The sequence below is a fragment of the Bubalus kerabau genome, chromosome 6 (genome assembly GCF_029407905.1).
Source record: "Bubalus kerabau isolate K-KA32 ecotype Philippines breed swamp buffalo chromosome 6, PCC_UOA_SB_1v2, whole genome shotgun sequence".
In the NCBI taxonomy this organism is placed as follows: domain Eukaryota; kingdom Metazoa; phylum Chordata; class Mammalia; order Artiodactyla; family Bovidae; genus Bubalus; species Bubalus kerabau.
In genome coordinates this window covers 69,970,307-69,986,196 of record NC_073629.1, presented here as the reverse complement: position 1 = coordinate 69,986,196, position 15,890 = coordinate 69,970,307, and the positions used below count along the sequence as shown (strand labels likewise).

Below are 15,890 nucleotides of genomic sequence, written 5' to 3'. Positions count from 1 at the left end.
ACTGAGTGACTTCCCTTTCACTTTTCACTTTCATGCATTGGAGAAGGAAATGGCAACCCATTCCAGTGTTCTTGCCTGGAGAATCCCAGGGACAGGGGAGCCTGTTGGGCTGCCGTCTATGGGGTCACACAAAGTTGGACATGACTGAAGTGACTTAGCAGCAGCAGCAGCAGAGTACATCATGAGAAACACTGGGCTAGAAGAAGCACAAGCTGGAATCAAGATTGCTGGGAGAAATATCAATAACCTCAGATATGCAGATGACACCACCCTTATGGCAGAAAGTGAAGAGGAACTAGAAAGCCTCTTGATGAACATGAAAGCAGAGAGTGAAAAAGTTGGCCTAAAGCTCAACATTCAGAAGATGAAGATCATGGCATCTGGTCCCATCACTTCATGGGAAATAGATGGGGAAACAGTGGAAACTGGCTGACTTTATTTTTTGGGGCTCCAAAATTACTGCAGATGGTGATTGCAGCCATGAAATTAAAAGACACTTACTCCTTGGAAGGAAAGTTATGACAGCATATAAAAAGCAGAGACATTACTTTGTCAACAAAGGTCTGTCTAGTCAAGACTATGGTTTTTCCAGTGGTCATGTATGGATGTGAGAGTTGGACTATAAAGAAAGCTGAGCGCTGAAGAATTGATGCTTTTGAACTGTGATGTTGGAGAAGACTCTTGAGAGTCCCTTGGAGATCCAACCAGTTCATCTTAAAGGAGATGAGTCCTGGGTGTTCATTGGAAGGACTGATGCTGAAGCTGAAACTCCAATACTTTGGCCACCTGATACAAAGAACTGACTCATTTGAAAAGACCCTGATGCTGGGAAAGATTGAGGGCAGGAGGAGAAGCGGATGTCAGAGGATGAGATGGTTGGATGGTATCACCGACTCAATGGACATGAGTTTGGGTGAACTCCAGGAGTTGGTGATGGACAGAGATGCCTGGTGTGCTGTGGTTCATGGGGTCTCATGGAGTCGGACACGGCTGAACAACTGAACTGAACTGATCCTAAGAACTATGCAATCAACAGGGAATGAGGGAAGAATTGCAAATCTGAATGTCAAGTTAAACATGGAACATGAATTAAATATGGAACATGGAAAACCAATTTCACTGCAACTCTATCAATGTGCAACCTAAGCAGCACAGAATTGGGGGTTAGAACATGCTACTTTTGCCCCTTAGTAGTCAGTTGACCCTGAATGCACATTTTAACCTATCTGAATTTGCTTCCAAATTTTGAAAATCAGAGTAAAATAATGACACCTACTTAGCAGTGCTGATAGGTGGATCTGATAAGAACTTTACACTGATCTCCATCTTGGGAGCAAATCAGTGTCCTATCTGTGCTACCCCTTTATTCTGATTCATTTCACAATGAATATACCAGGCACAGACTACAATGAAGTGTTGAGGATACAACAGCAACACAAAAAAGAACGTCCCTGATGTCAAACAACTTTGACTCTAGAAGAGGAAGATAAACAAGTGAAATCAATACTCAGGATAAATTCATGTAGTGGTAAGTACCCAAGGCATTAAATTAGGGTCTCGTGCCAAAAAGTAACTAGAGAAAGTGGGGGTAAATGTAATGTTTCAGATGGAATTGTAGGCATTATACTTTATTCTTTAGCCAGCACACTGTACCATACTAGATAGAGACCCATGGATTTCTTTTTTTTTTTTGTCTAGATCCTACTTTAATTTTTTCCAGTTTTATTGAGATATGCTTGACATATAACACTGTTTTAGTTTAAGGTATATAGGATAATGATTTAATACATGTATATATTGAAAAATAATTACCACAATAAGTGTAGTTTACATCTGTGACTTCACCATACTGTACACTGTGTGATTGCTCTGTAGTGTCCAACTCTTTGCAACCCCATGGACTGCGGCCCACTAGGCTCCTCTGCTGTGGAATTTTCCAGTCAAGAACACCGGAGTGGGTTGCCATTTCCTGCTCCAGGGGACCTTCCCAACCTAGGGGTTGAACCTGTGCCTCTTGCATCTGCTGCATTGGCAGGCGGATTCTTTACTCCTGCAGCCCCTGGGAAGTCCATGTTGTGCACTGTCATTGTTGCTCAGTCACTAAATCATGTCCGGCTCTTTGCAACCTCACGGACTGCAACATACCAGGCTCTTCTGTCCTCCACTATCTCCCGGAATTTGCTCAGATTCATGTCCATTGAATTGATGATGCTAACCATCTCATCCTCTGCTGTACATTACATCCCTAGAAACTTATAACTGGAAATTTGCACCCTTTGACCACCTAAACCCCTTTCCCACATCCAGACCTCCTACTTCTGGCAACTGTCAATCTTTTTTGTTTTTATGACTTCATTTTTTCTTGACAACACATAGCATAATGCACTAAGGGTCCATCTATCTTGTCACAAATGGCAAGATTTCCTTCTTCTTATGACTGATTTTTTAAAAATTAAATTTGTTTATTTGCATAAAATCACATTTTCTTTATCTGTATACCGATCCAATGACACTTAGGTTGTTTCTAAGACTTGGCTATTGTAAGCAGTGCTGCTTATAATAGTGCTTCAGTGAACAAGGGTGTGCATATATCTGTTCAAGATAATGATTTAATTTCTTTAGGTAGAAATTTCTTTAGATAGGTACCAAGTGGAATTGTTGGACCATGTGGTACTTCTATTTTTAATTTTTGCAGCTCTTCATACTGTTTCTTTCCTATAGTGGCTGCAACAATTTACATTCCCACCAAAAATCCACAAGGGTTCCCTTTTCTCCACATACTTACCAGCACTTGTTTTCTCTTGTCTTTTTGATGATAGCCATTTTAATCAGATGATAACTCATGGTTTGATATGCTGATGATTAGTGATGTTGAGCACATTTTCATATAGCTGTTGGCCATCTGTATGTCTCCTTTGGAAAAATGTCTATTTAGATCCTCTGCTAAATTTTTAATCATTTGTTTCACTGGTTTTTTTTTTTGCTATTGAATTACATGGATTCTTTATAAATTTTGGTCACTAAACCCTCATCAGATGTATGATTCACAAATAATGGGTTGTCTAAAACATCCAGGTTTTTCTGTAATATCTTACGGAAAAATCCAAATGAATTTTTTTGCCAATCCAATATTTTATCCCATTCCATAGCCTGCTTTTTCATTTTGTTGATGATTTCCTTTGCTGTGTGGAAGCCTTAGAGTTTAACAGACATTTAGCTGTTTCCATTTTATTATTACTATTTCATAGTACCTCAACATTAGGATGGAGAAGGCAATGGCACCCCACTCCAGTACTCTTGCTTGGAAAATCCCATGGACGGAGGAGCCTGTTAGGCTGCAATCCATGGGGTCACTAAGAGTCGGACATGACTGAGTGACTTCACTTTCACTTTTCACTTTCATGCATTGGAGAAGGAAATGGCAGCCCACTCCAGTGTTCTTGCCTGGAGAATCCCAGGGACAGGGGAGCCTGGTGGGCTGCCATCTATGGGGTCGCACAGAGTCGGACACGACTGAAGTGACTTAGTATTAGCAACATTAGGAAAGTTTATATAAATTTCCATTAGGTAACTTTCTAGGAGAAAAAGTGCTGAATCAAAAAGAATATACAAATTGATAAACTGTGATAAATCTTATCATATTTCACCAAAACCAGTAGAAAATTTGAATTCTTCCCCATGCTTTGGTCAACCCTGGAGATTTTAATCTTTTTAATTTGACAGCTTCATCCTGGAGTCAAGTGGGGCTTAGGAAGCATTACTACAAAGTTAGTGGAGGTGATGGAATTCCAGCTGAGCTATTTCAAATCCTAAAAGATGCTGCTGCTAATGTGCTGCACTCAACATGTCAACAGATTTGGAAAACTCAGCAGTGGCCACCGGCCTGGAAAAGGTCAGTTTTCATTTCAATCCCAAAGAAGAGCAATGACATAGAATGTTCAAACCACATACAATTACATTCATTTCACGTGCTACCAAGGTTACGCTCAAAATCCTTCAAGCTAGCCTTCAGCAGTACATGAACCAAGAACATTGAGATGTACCTTCTGGGTTTCAAATAGGCAGGGGAACCAGAGATCAAAATGCCACCATTTGCTGGGTCATGGAGAAAGCAAGGGAATTCCAGAAAAACATCTACTTCTGCTTCATTGACTATGCAAAAGCCTTTGACTCTGGATCACAACAAACTGTGGCAAATTCTTAGAGATCAGATCACTTTACCTGTCTCTGGAGAAACTTGTATGTGGGCCAAGAAGCAACATGGAACCAGACATGGAACCAAACATTAGAACCAGACATGGAACAACAGACTGCTTCAAAATTGGGAAAGGGGTATGACAAGGCTGTATATTGTCACCCTGCTTGTTTAACTTCTATGCAAAGTACATCATTTGAAATGCCATGCTGGATGAATCACAAGCTGGAATAAAGATTGCCAGGAATTATCAACAACCTCAGATATGCAGATGATGTCACTCTAATGGCAGAAAGTGAAGAGGAACTAAAGAGATTCTTGATGAGGGTGAAAGAGGACAGTAAAAAAGCTGTCTTAAAACTCAACATTCAAAAACTAGTATCATGGCATCTGGTCCTATCACTTCATGGCAATAGAAGGGAAAATAGGGGAAGCAATTAGAGATTTTATTTTCTTGGGTTCCAAAATCACTGTGGATGGTGACTGCAGCCATGAAATTAAAAGACACTTACTCCTTGGAAGGAAAGCTATGAAAAACCTACATAGTGTATCAAAAAGCAGAGATATCACTTTGCCAAAAAAAGTCTGTATAGTCAAAGTTATGATTTTTCCTGTAGTCATGTATGGATATGAGAGCTGGACCATAAAGGTTGAACACTGATGCTTTTGAAGCAGAATCTTGAGAGTTCCTTGAACTCCAAGGAGATCAAACCAGTCAATCCTAGAGGAAATCAACCCTGAATATTTACGGGAAGGACTGATGCTGAAGTTGAAGCTCCAGTACTTTGGCCACTTGATGCGAAGACCTGATTCATTGGAAAAGACCCTGATGCTGGGAAATATTGAAGGCAAAAGGAGTAGAGGGTGGAACAGGATGAGATGTTTAAATAACATTACTTATTCAATGGACATGAATTTGAGCAAACTCTGTGAGATAGTGGAGGACAGAGGAGCCTGGTGTGCTGCAGTTCATGGGGTCACAACATGTTGAACACAACTTAGTGACTGAACAACAACAATATCTATTAATTTGCATTTCTTTGAAAACTGGCATTGAATGGCACTTTCTATTATTATTGGTTATTATATCATATTATTTTGTTTTTAATCCTTTTTCCAACTTCTGTATTGAATTACCCTCTTTTCCTTTTCTGATTTTGTAAAAGTAGTTCATATAATAAAGCTTTTGACCCATTGTCAGATATATATGTTGAAAAACATTTTTTCCTGAATTTCTGCTTACCTTTTAACTTTGTATACCACTTTGTAGGTTAAAGTGGGTTTACATTGTGTCATAATGTACTTTAACATTTTTGTTACGCTTTCTGGCTTTGGTGTCAAGTTTAGAAAAAGTTGTCTTCCCCATTATTCTATAAACCCACTCCTGCATTTTCTTCTGTTACTTTTTTGGTTGTATATTTTGTATTTAAATTTCCAAGTTTCAGTATTCATTTTGGCATAAGGTATGCAATAAATATCCAGTTTTATTTTATATTTATGAATAGTATTTCAGTTGATTCGGTATTGCTTATTTAATAATCCATTCTTTGCTACTGACTTGAAATCCCATCTTATCACGTTCAAAATATATATTTGTAAAGGTACTTATTTCTTTCTGCCTAGTTTTATGATAATTCCATACTGTTTTAAAGATTAAAATGTGATATTTTCAGAAATATTTTCATTAACTACTAAAAACTCTCATAAACATTTGAAATAACCTGTTAACTTTTCAAATTAATACACATTTATATAAGAATTAAAACATTGGGAGGCTTAAAATATGTATACTGAAAAGCATAGATGGTTCAGAAACATATATATCAATTTACCAAATGATAATAGTGTTATCAGAAATCAGGACAAACAGCATAGTTTTCAACAAATTATTCTAAGATCATTGGCTTTACAACTGGAAAAAAAGGAAGCTTGATTCCTACTTCATTCCATATACAAAAACAAATTGCAAGTATATTAGCAATTTATAAATTCTCATAAACATAGACATCCTGGAGAAATATAATTAAATGTTCTTTTCAGGAGGAAGACAATTATAATCATGAAACAAAATCCATAAACTATGAAGAAAATTAACATAGTTCAGTTCAGTTCACTCAGTTGTATCCGACTCTTTGCAACCCCATGGACTGCAGCATGCCAGGCCTCTCACCCATCAACAACTCCCAGAGTTTACTCAAACTCATGCCCATTGAGTCAGTGATGTCCTCCAACCATCTCATCCTCTGTCGTCCCCTTCTCCTCCTGCCCTCAATCTTTCCCAGCATCAGGGTCTTTTTTAAATGAGTCAGCTCTTTGCATTAGGTGGCCAAAGTATTGGAGTTTCAGCTTCAACATCAGTCCTTCCAATGAACACAATGAACAGGACTGATCTCCTTTAGAATGGGCTGGTTGGATCTCCTTGTGGTCCAAGGGACTCTCAAGAGTCTTCTCCAACACCACAGTTCAAAGGCATCAATTCTTTGGTGTTCAGCTTTCTTTACAGCCCAACCCTCACTCCATACATGACTACTGGAAAAACCATAGCCTTGACTAGACGGACCTTTGTTGGCAATGTCTCTGCTTTTTAATATGTTGTCTAGGTTGTTCATAACTTTTCTTCCAAGGAGCAAACGTCTTTGAATTTCATGGCTGCAGTCACCATCTGTAGTAATTTTATAGCCCCAAAATAAAGTATGTCACTGTTTTCATTGTTTCCCCATCTATTTGCCATGAAGTGATGGGACCAGATGCCATGATCTTAATTTTCTGAACGCTGAGCTTTAAGCCAACTTTTTCACTCTCCTCTTTCACTTTCATCAAGAGGATCTTTAATTCTTCACTTTCTGCCATAAGGGTGGTGTCATCTGCGTATCTAAGGTTATTGATATTTCTCCTGGCAATCTTGATTCCAGCTTATGCTTCATTCAGCCCAGTGTTTCTCATGATGTACTCTGCACATAAGTTAAATAAGCAGGGTAACAACATACAGCCTTGACATACTCCTTTTCCTATTTGGAGCCAGTCTGTTGTTCCATGTCCAGTTCTAACTGTTGCTTCCTGACCTGCATACAGGTTTCTCAAGAGGCAGGTCAGAGGGTCTGATATTCCCATCTCTTTCAGAATTTTCCACAGTTTGTTGTGATCCACACAGTCAAAGGCTTTGGCATAGTCAATAAAGCAGAAGTACATGTTTTTCTGGAACTCTTTTGCTTTTTCAATAATCCAACGGATGTTGGCAATGTGATATCTGGTTCCTCTGCCTTTTCTAAATCCAGCTTGAACATCTGGAAGTTCATGGTTCATGTACTGTTGAAGCCTGGTTGTCTTAGAGAATTTTGAGCATTACTTTACTAGCATGTGAGATGAGTGCAATTGTGCGGTAGTTTGAGCATTCTTTGGCATTGCCTTTCTTTGGGATTGAAATGAAAACTGACCTTTTTGAGTCCTGTGGCCACTCCTGAGTTTTCCTGATTTACTGGCATACTGAGTGCAGCACTTTCACAGCATCATCTTCCAGGATTTGAAATAGCTCAACTGGAATTTCATCATCTTTCAGAATTTGAAATAGCTCAACTGGAATCCCATCACCTCCACTAGCTTTGTTTTAGTGATGCTTCCTAAGGCCCACTTGACTTCACATTCCAGGATGTCTGGCTCTAGGTGAGTGATCACACTATCGTGATTATCTGGCTTGTGAAAATCTTTTTTGTACCATTCTTCTGTGTATTCTTGCCACCTCTTCTTAATATCTTCTGCTTCTGTTAGGTCCATATCATTTCTGTCCTTTATTGTGCAATCTTTGCATGAAATGTTCCCTTGGTATCTCTAAGTTTCTTGAAGAGATCTCTAGTCTTTCCCATTCTATTGTTTTCCTCTATTTCTTTGCATTGATCACTGAGGAAGGCTTTCTTATCTCTCCTTGCTATTCTTTAGAATTCTGCATTCAAATGGGTATATCTTTCCTTTTCTCCTTTGCCTTTCACTTCTCTTGTTTTCTCAGGTATTTGTAAGGCCTTGTCAGACAACCATTTTGCCTTTTTACATTTCTTTTTCTTGAGGATGGTTTTGATCACTACCTCTTGTACAATGTTCATATGTACCTCTGTCCATAGTTCTTCAGGCACTCTATCAGATCTAATCCTTTGAATCTATTTGTCACTTTTACTGTATAATTATAAGTGATTTGATTTAAGTCATACCTGAATGGTCTAGTGGTTTTCCCTACTTTCTTCAATTTAATCCTGAATTTGGCAATAAGGAGAAAATATAGAAACTCTGAAGAAAATTAACAAAATCAATTCTTAAACCTATAAATACAGATTTTTAATGGCTCCATTATATTTTGTTAAATACAAGGGCCACAATTTATTACCATCCACATATTATTAGATATCTGTAGAGTTTCCAATATATTGTTATTACAAATAATACTTTAAAGAACATATCAGTGTTACTCTAGGATTGTCTCTGAATGATCTTTAATATACTGAAATTTATGGTATCCCACTTTTGTTGAAAATAAGTGGGTCATTGGCTTAAGTCCAGGAAACACTGTACAGAAGCCCTTTTAAAGATAGCCTGTTTTAAAGAACTAGCGATTTAGAGATCTGTATGATCTTTTTACCACCTGGTGCTTTCTTTGTCCTTCATAGTGTGAAGGTTTTGTTGGTAATGTCTAGGATTTTTTGGGTTACTGAGGCTAAGAATTACCACCCTGTCTGAGAATTTAGTCGTCTCTAATAGGCAATGAGGACCTTTGTAGACATCAACTTACATATTGTAAACTGAACCTGACATGATTAAGGATTTAATCATGTCACTCAACCTCACCCAAATTTCTGGTTTCTCTTAATTGCCCATAATAATTCTACCCTGTATTTTGTTAACACTTTCCTAACCTTATTTTTTAAATCTGTTTTATATCTTGGAATAATAAGCTCTACAGTTACAGTTGGGTGACATGGGAACACAAGGGAAATATTCTGAGCCTTGTTTTTGCTGTTTCTGGTGATAGAGAGAGCTGTTGTTTCTTTGTTTTTTTTTTTTACCCTTTCATCACCAACTTTTATAGAAACTGAATTGGTTATGAAGAACCAGGAGATCGTATAAAAACTCAGGTATTACTAGAAAAGAAAAGGACCAATGAGAAAGGAGATTTTTTTTTTCTAAAAATGTGGGTTTCTGTTTTGTCTTTATGAAGAAGAAATAGAAAACTTACTTTCAGAAATGCAGATGGTGACTGCAGCCATGAAATTAAAAGATGCTTACTACTTGGAAGGAAAGTTATGACCAACCTAGATAGCATATTCAAAAGCAGAGACATTACTTTCCCAACAAAGGTCCGTCTAGTCAAGGCTATGCTTTTTCCAATGGTCATGTATGGATGTGAGAGTTGGACTGTGAAGAAAGCTGAGCATCGAAGAATTGATGCTTTTGAACTGTGGTGTTGGAGAAGACTCTTGAGAGTTCCTTGGACTGCAAGGAGATCCAACCAGACCATTCTGAAGGAGATCAGCCCTGGGATTTCTTTGCAAGGAATGATGCTAAAGCTGAAACTCTAGTACTTTGGCCACCTCATGTGAAGAGTTGACTCATTGGAAAAGACTCTGATGCTGGGAGGGATTGGGGGCAGGAGGAGAAGGGGACGACAGAGGATGAGATGGCTGGATGACCTCACTGACTCAATGGACGTGAATCTGAGTGAACTCCAGGAGTTGATGATGGACAGGGAGGCCTGGCATGCTGTGATTCATGGGGTCGCAAAGAGTTGGACACGACTGAGTGACTGAACTGACTGACTTTCAGAAATGAAAACTTCTGTTATGATTAACATTAGAAAGGAATTTGATGGAAGATTCTTTCTTGTTTGTTTCAGCTTCAGGGTCATTGTCAGCAGCAGGCTAGTTGTTTTGAAAAGCCCACCTGCCACTCATTGAAGACATTCATGGTGTGCCCCTCACTTTGAAAGGTAGAATGGTTTATCCATAGACACTGTGACAAAAACAATTCTAACTACTGTACCATCTAGCTGTTTAGCAGCTACTCAGATCTCAGCCTTCCAATAGCTCATTTCATACAGCATTTTAAAATATGACTTCTCATAAAGCTCACTGGTCCATTTATCCATCACAATTATATTTTTTACTAACCAGGGTCTTCATATATTTTAATAAAATTCTGCAGAACGATGACATCTTGTCTAAATCAAATAATATGAAATATCCCACCTATTTATAAACTGTCTCTGGGTAAAAGAAGATGGAAGCCCTGTTTTATGAATTTCAGTCCTCTTATGACGTCTTAAGTAGGACTAATGCAAAAGTGATTTCCACATTCCAGCTTAGACAGTAAAATCATCAAGGTGGCCATACTCACTCATTGGGGGTGCCCTTCTGGCCACAAAAGTAGCCCTGGCTGTCTGTAGGATAGGCCACTCTTCTGGGGTCACCATTGACCCAGGCTGTAGAAACAAGAAAAGACAAAACAATCAGCAACAGCTGGCTAAAGGCAGTCTGATTTGAGAAATTAGAATGCACCACTGCAACACACTAACCTCTCCCCTCAGTCACAAAAGATTATTGATTTTCTTCAAAGAGTAATTTCTTAATGAAAAGCAAAATAAAATACGGATGAATCAGTCAGAAAGCACATTTATTATTCTCTCAGGATTCATCTGGGTTGTAGCCAAAGCATGAGGTAACACACTTAGAAAATGACATTTATTAAAATGTGAATTAGAGGGCACACTACAAATGCTTGGTTGGCAAGAAGTCACTTTTGCTAGGGCTCAAAATGAAATGATTTCATATCAGAGCTAATAAATCTACAGTAAATATTATGATGTAATTCTTTTAGGTTATATGTAAGTGAAGACCATTTCAAAATTTCAAGAAATGAGACTATAATGCCCAATTCAAATTGGCTAATTCTTTATGATCTGTTATGACACTATAAAGGCAAACAGTAGCAACTTTTGAAGTAACACACAATAAAAATTCAGTATACATTTTGTCTAATAATCTCAAACTGCCTATAAATATCCAGTGTTTTCAAACTTCATGAAATTGAAGACTTGATTCTGTTTTCTTTGAAGATGCTAGGTAGGGTCATATAAATTCATCATCCTTATTTTCTAAGAATTATACACTTGCCAGCTATATTAGAGGACCACACAAAGTAATATATGGTAGCTAAATTGGGAGATACTCTAATTCTAACTGAATGCTTATAATTCCTCTAATTCGATTAATGCAATTCTATGTGGCAACCTGAAAATGAAAGTGTTAGTCATTCAGTCATGTACAACTCTGTGTGACCCCCACAGACTGTAGTCCATCAGGCTCCTCTGTCATGGAATTCTCCAAGGAAAAAATATTGGAGTGGGTAGCCATTCCATTCTCTAGGAGATCTTCCAACCCAGGGATCAAACCCAGGTTTCCCACATTGCAGGCAGGTTCTTTACCGTCTGAGCCACTTTCTATTTCCCTAGGAACTTTCCTGGGTTGGGATGATCCCCTGGAGAAGGCAATGGCTACCCACTCCAGTATTCTTGCCTAGAGAATCCCAGGGACAGAGGAGCCTGGCGGGCTACAGTCCATGAGGTTGCAGAGTCGGACACAACTGAGCAACCAACACTTTCTCGTGGCACGGAAGTCTGTGGGAGGATGAAACCATGTATACATATGGCTGAGTTTCTTTGCTGTTCACCTGAAACTATCGCAACATTTTTATCAGTTATACTCCCCGTATAAAATAGAAAGTTAAAAAAATCCAGTTCCTAAAAATTTGGAAGATGCATTGGTCACCGAACGTTTGCCTCTGCATTTGGAAAACCTATCTCTTTGTCCTTTGCTTCTTTTAACATTTGCCCAGCTATCTCCTTACCCACATTGAATGGATTTGACAGTTTATGTTACAATTCAATCACTCATATATACATGGCCTGTGTGACTTGGAAAGATAAAAATAAATCAATTCTGAATGAGAATTTTAATATGGAAAAGAAATTTTTCTCAATTTTTATCATCCATCCAAGCCTTTCCTTTTAGTATCCAAGCACCCAGAAAAGTCTCCATTATCTAATTCTTTCTCCAATGTCATAGAGACTAAATCAGTTTCATCTTCTAAATACCTTCTTATAAAATCTGACTCATTCAGGCAGTTCTCTCCCATCTCATTTCCCAGAAAAAAGAAAGTGGATTATAAGTAAGGCATTTAAATGACAACTAAGTGTTCAATGTACAATGTCTCTAGACACTGTTTTATTAAATTCTGTTTTTATAACTTAGTTTGTCAGATACCTAAGAGATCTAATTTTACAAACTCTATTTTCTATAATATATTTCTTTAAACTTTATCCCCAAATGTTTTAGTCCTTTTTTATACGCTTAATTCAAAATGGGTACCCAAAGAACCATTTCATCCTCTGTCGTCCTTCTCCTCCTGCCTTCAAACTTTCCCAGCATCAGGGTCTTTTCCAATGAATCAGTTCTTCGCATCAGGATGAGATAGTTGGATAGCATCACTGACTCGATGGACAAGAATTTGAGCAAGCTCTGGGAGTTGGTGATGGACAGGAAAGCCTGGCGCACTGAATTCCATGGGGTCTTAAAGAGTCAGACACGACGGAGTGACTGAACTGAACTGAAAGAAGCATTTGGATTGCAAAATTTGCTGCTTGATATTTTTACGACCCTGAAAAAGTCACTGAAATGTTTTAGTCTTGGCTTTCTAATTTGTTACTAAAAATGGTTATAGTAATACCCAATCCCAAAGAATGTTGAGAATATGAAAGAAGATAAAGTGGAATGCCTAATGTGGTACTAGGCATACAATGTGGACCTAATAATGCAAGTTCCTGTCTTACTTGGATTTCATGGAAACCAAACACTGATGCAGGTAACTAATTTGCAAAGTGATTTTAGTTGAGTGAAAGTGAAGAGAGTGAGACAGGGAAGGGAGCAAAGTCAATAAAGGGCAAGTTAATGAGTGGAATAATGTCGTGAGTGAGGTGACTCCGTGCTGCTGGGGACCTTCTCGGGAACCATACAAAAGAATGTCAGCCCATGCCGCCGTGTTGGTGGGCATTAGGAAACTATCCACCATAGTGGCAAGCAAACTTAGACGGACTGAGGGGTTGAGGGGTTGTGGTAACACCTGCAATAGTTGTTGTTGTTGTTTTTGTCATCCTTAGTCATCTGATTAAAGAAATTACTAAATGACCTCTTTATGTCCTGTTCAGTTCAGTTGCTCAGTCGTGTCCAACTCTTTGCAACCCCATGAATCACAGCATGCCAGGCCTCCCTGTCCATCACCAACTCCCGGAGTTCACTCAGACTCACGTCCATAAAGTCAGTGATACCATCCAGCCATCTCATCCTCTGTCGTTCCCTTCTCCTCCTGCCCCCAATCCCTCCCAGCATCAGAGTCTTTTCTAATGGGTCAACTCTTTGCATGAGGTGGCCAAAGTACTGGAGTTTCAGCTTTAGCATCATTCCTTTCAAAGAAATCCCAGGGCTGATCTCCTTCAGAATGGTCTGGTTGGATCTCCTTGCAGTCCAAGGGACTCTCAAGAGTCTTCTCCAACACCACAGTTCAAAAGCATCGATTCTTTGGCGCTCAGCCTTCTTCACAGTCCAACTCTCACATCCATACATGACCACAGGAAAAACCATAGCCTTGACTAGACGGATCTTTGTTGGCAAAGTAATGTCTCTGCTTTTCAATATGCTATCTAGGTTGGACATAATTTTCCTTCTAAGGAGTAAGCGTCTTTTAATTTCATGGCTGCAGTCATGAAAATGCAGTCACCATCTGCAGTGATTTTGGAGCCCCCAAAAATAAAGTCTGATACTGTTTCTACTGTTTCCCCATCTATTTCCCATGAAGTGATGGGGCCGGATGCCATGATCTTCGTTTTTTGAATGTTGAGCTTTAAGCCAACTTTTTTACTCTCCTCTTTCACTTTCATCAAGAGGCTTTTTAGTTCCTCTTCACTTTCTGCCATAAGGGTGGTGTCATCTGCATATCTGAGGTGATTGATATTTCTCCCGGCAATCTTGATTCCAGCTTGTGTTTCTTCCAGTCCAGCGTTTCTCATGATGTACTCTGCATATAAGTTAAATAAGCAGGGTGACAATATACAGCCTTGATGTACTCCCTTTCCTATTTGGAACCAGTCTGTTGTTCCATGTCCAGTTCTAACTGTTGCTTCCTGACCTGCATACAGATTTCTCAAGAGGCAGGTCAGGTGGTCCTGTACTAGAAGTCAATACCAGTTTAGTTTATGTCAGAGTTCTCAACAAACACATGAAAATGAGAGAATAAGGTCTATAGAAGACTTGGAGATGAGGTGAGACCTGGGAAAGACTGGGAAATGACTAGGATTTGAGAAGGAATCAGGAAGGTGCCCAGGAGTGGGGAAGGAATTATAGATTGATGAAACAGTGTCATAATAAGAGGCTTCAATTTATTAAATGCTTACATGTATCAAGTATTATGCTAAATGTATTACATCCATTTCTCATTTGAGTCTCACCATAGCCTGTGAAGTGGACATTATTTTCCCTTCAATTATTTGCAGCTCGGAGTTTTATTTACTCTTAAGATCACTCAGGTTTTAAGCAGCATAAACAGGGCTTGAACTTAGGAGTGCTGCTCTCTAGGGCTCATGCTTTAAACATTAGATTATAGTCGCTACACTGCTGCCTACTAAAGGGTAGATTAGGAGAGAGCTTGTTAACAGTGGGAAACAACAAGGTATCAGCATAATGAGGATCAGCAGTATGTTAGACACATATGGTAGGAAAGGAGATAACACAGGTAATTTTGGAGCCTCTGCCATCTGTACAAAAGAGCTTTGTACTTGGTAGGAGAAAGCATCTGGCTGACAGGGATCTGATGCCCAGGGACAATGGAGGGAAAGATGAAGATGGAAGTGTCAAGGGAAGAGTTTTCCTTGATTTTGTAGTTTTGAATTACTAAGTGGCTGCTACACCTCTCCATGCAGCCTCTAGCACAGAAGTGTTGCTGCAGATGCTCTGTTTTTGAGCTAGAACATCAAGACTTTGAGCTGAAAGTTGCAAGGGTCACCTCAATCAAGGATATCTAGTTCTCTCTCTCTCTTTTTAAGTCTTTATGAATTTACTACAATATTTCGTGTTTTATGCTTTGGTGTTTTGGCTGTGAAGCATGCAGGATCTTAGCTTGCTGACCAGGGGTCGAACCTGCAGCCCCTGCATTGGAAGGCAAAGTCTTATCCATTGGATTACGAGGAAAGTCCCTCTAGTTCTCTTGTTCTTCTTCATTAAGTCCACATCTCTCCACACTTCCACTGGAGGAATATGGTGGGGGAAAAAAAAGAGGCGGGAAAAGGAAATATGCAGTAGCAGTTATTCTGTCCCTTAGTAAAGCAAGGGGCTTCTCACATTTTACTCCCTTTCTTGGAATTTCTCTATTCATGGAAATTCTAGAACTGTGCTGTCCAATATGAATAGCTACTAACCACATGTCTACTTCACACACAAATGTGGCTTATCTGAAGCAAGCCATACTATAACTGTGAAATATATTTCAGGTTTTAAAGACAGTATGAACAACAACAAAAAAGAATGTAACTATCTCATTAATACTATTTATTTTGATTATATTTGAAATTATAATATTTAGTTATGGTTAATTTTTAAAGGTATATTAT

General features: G+C 38.8%; 1 protein-coding gene across 9 annotated transcripts in view; it reads right to left on the bottom strand.

The window, feature by feature from the left end:
- SLC44A5 (solute carrier family 44 member 5) overlaps nucleotides 1-15,890 on the bottom strand; it is a 399,223-nt gene that overhangs the window by 68,443 nt on the left and 314,890 nt on the right. For all 9 annotated transcript variants that reach the window (XM_055585455.1, XM_055585456.1, XM_055585453.1 and 6 more), the window contains one exon: nucleotides 10,571-10,655. In XM_055585455.1, the coding sequence (XP_055441430.1) occupies nucleotides 10,571-10,655 (85 nt within the window). The remainder of the gene's footprint in view (nucleotides 1-10,570; nucleotides 10,656-15,890) is intronic.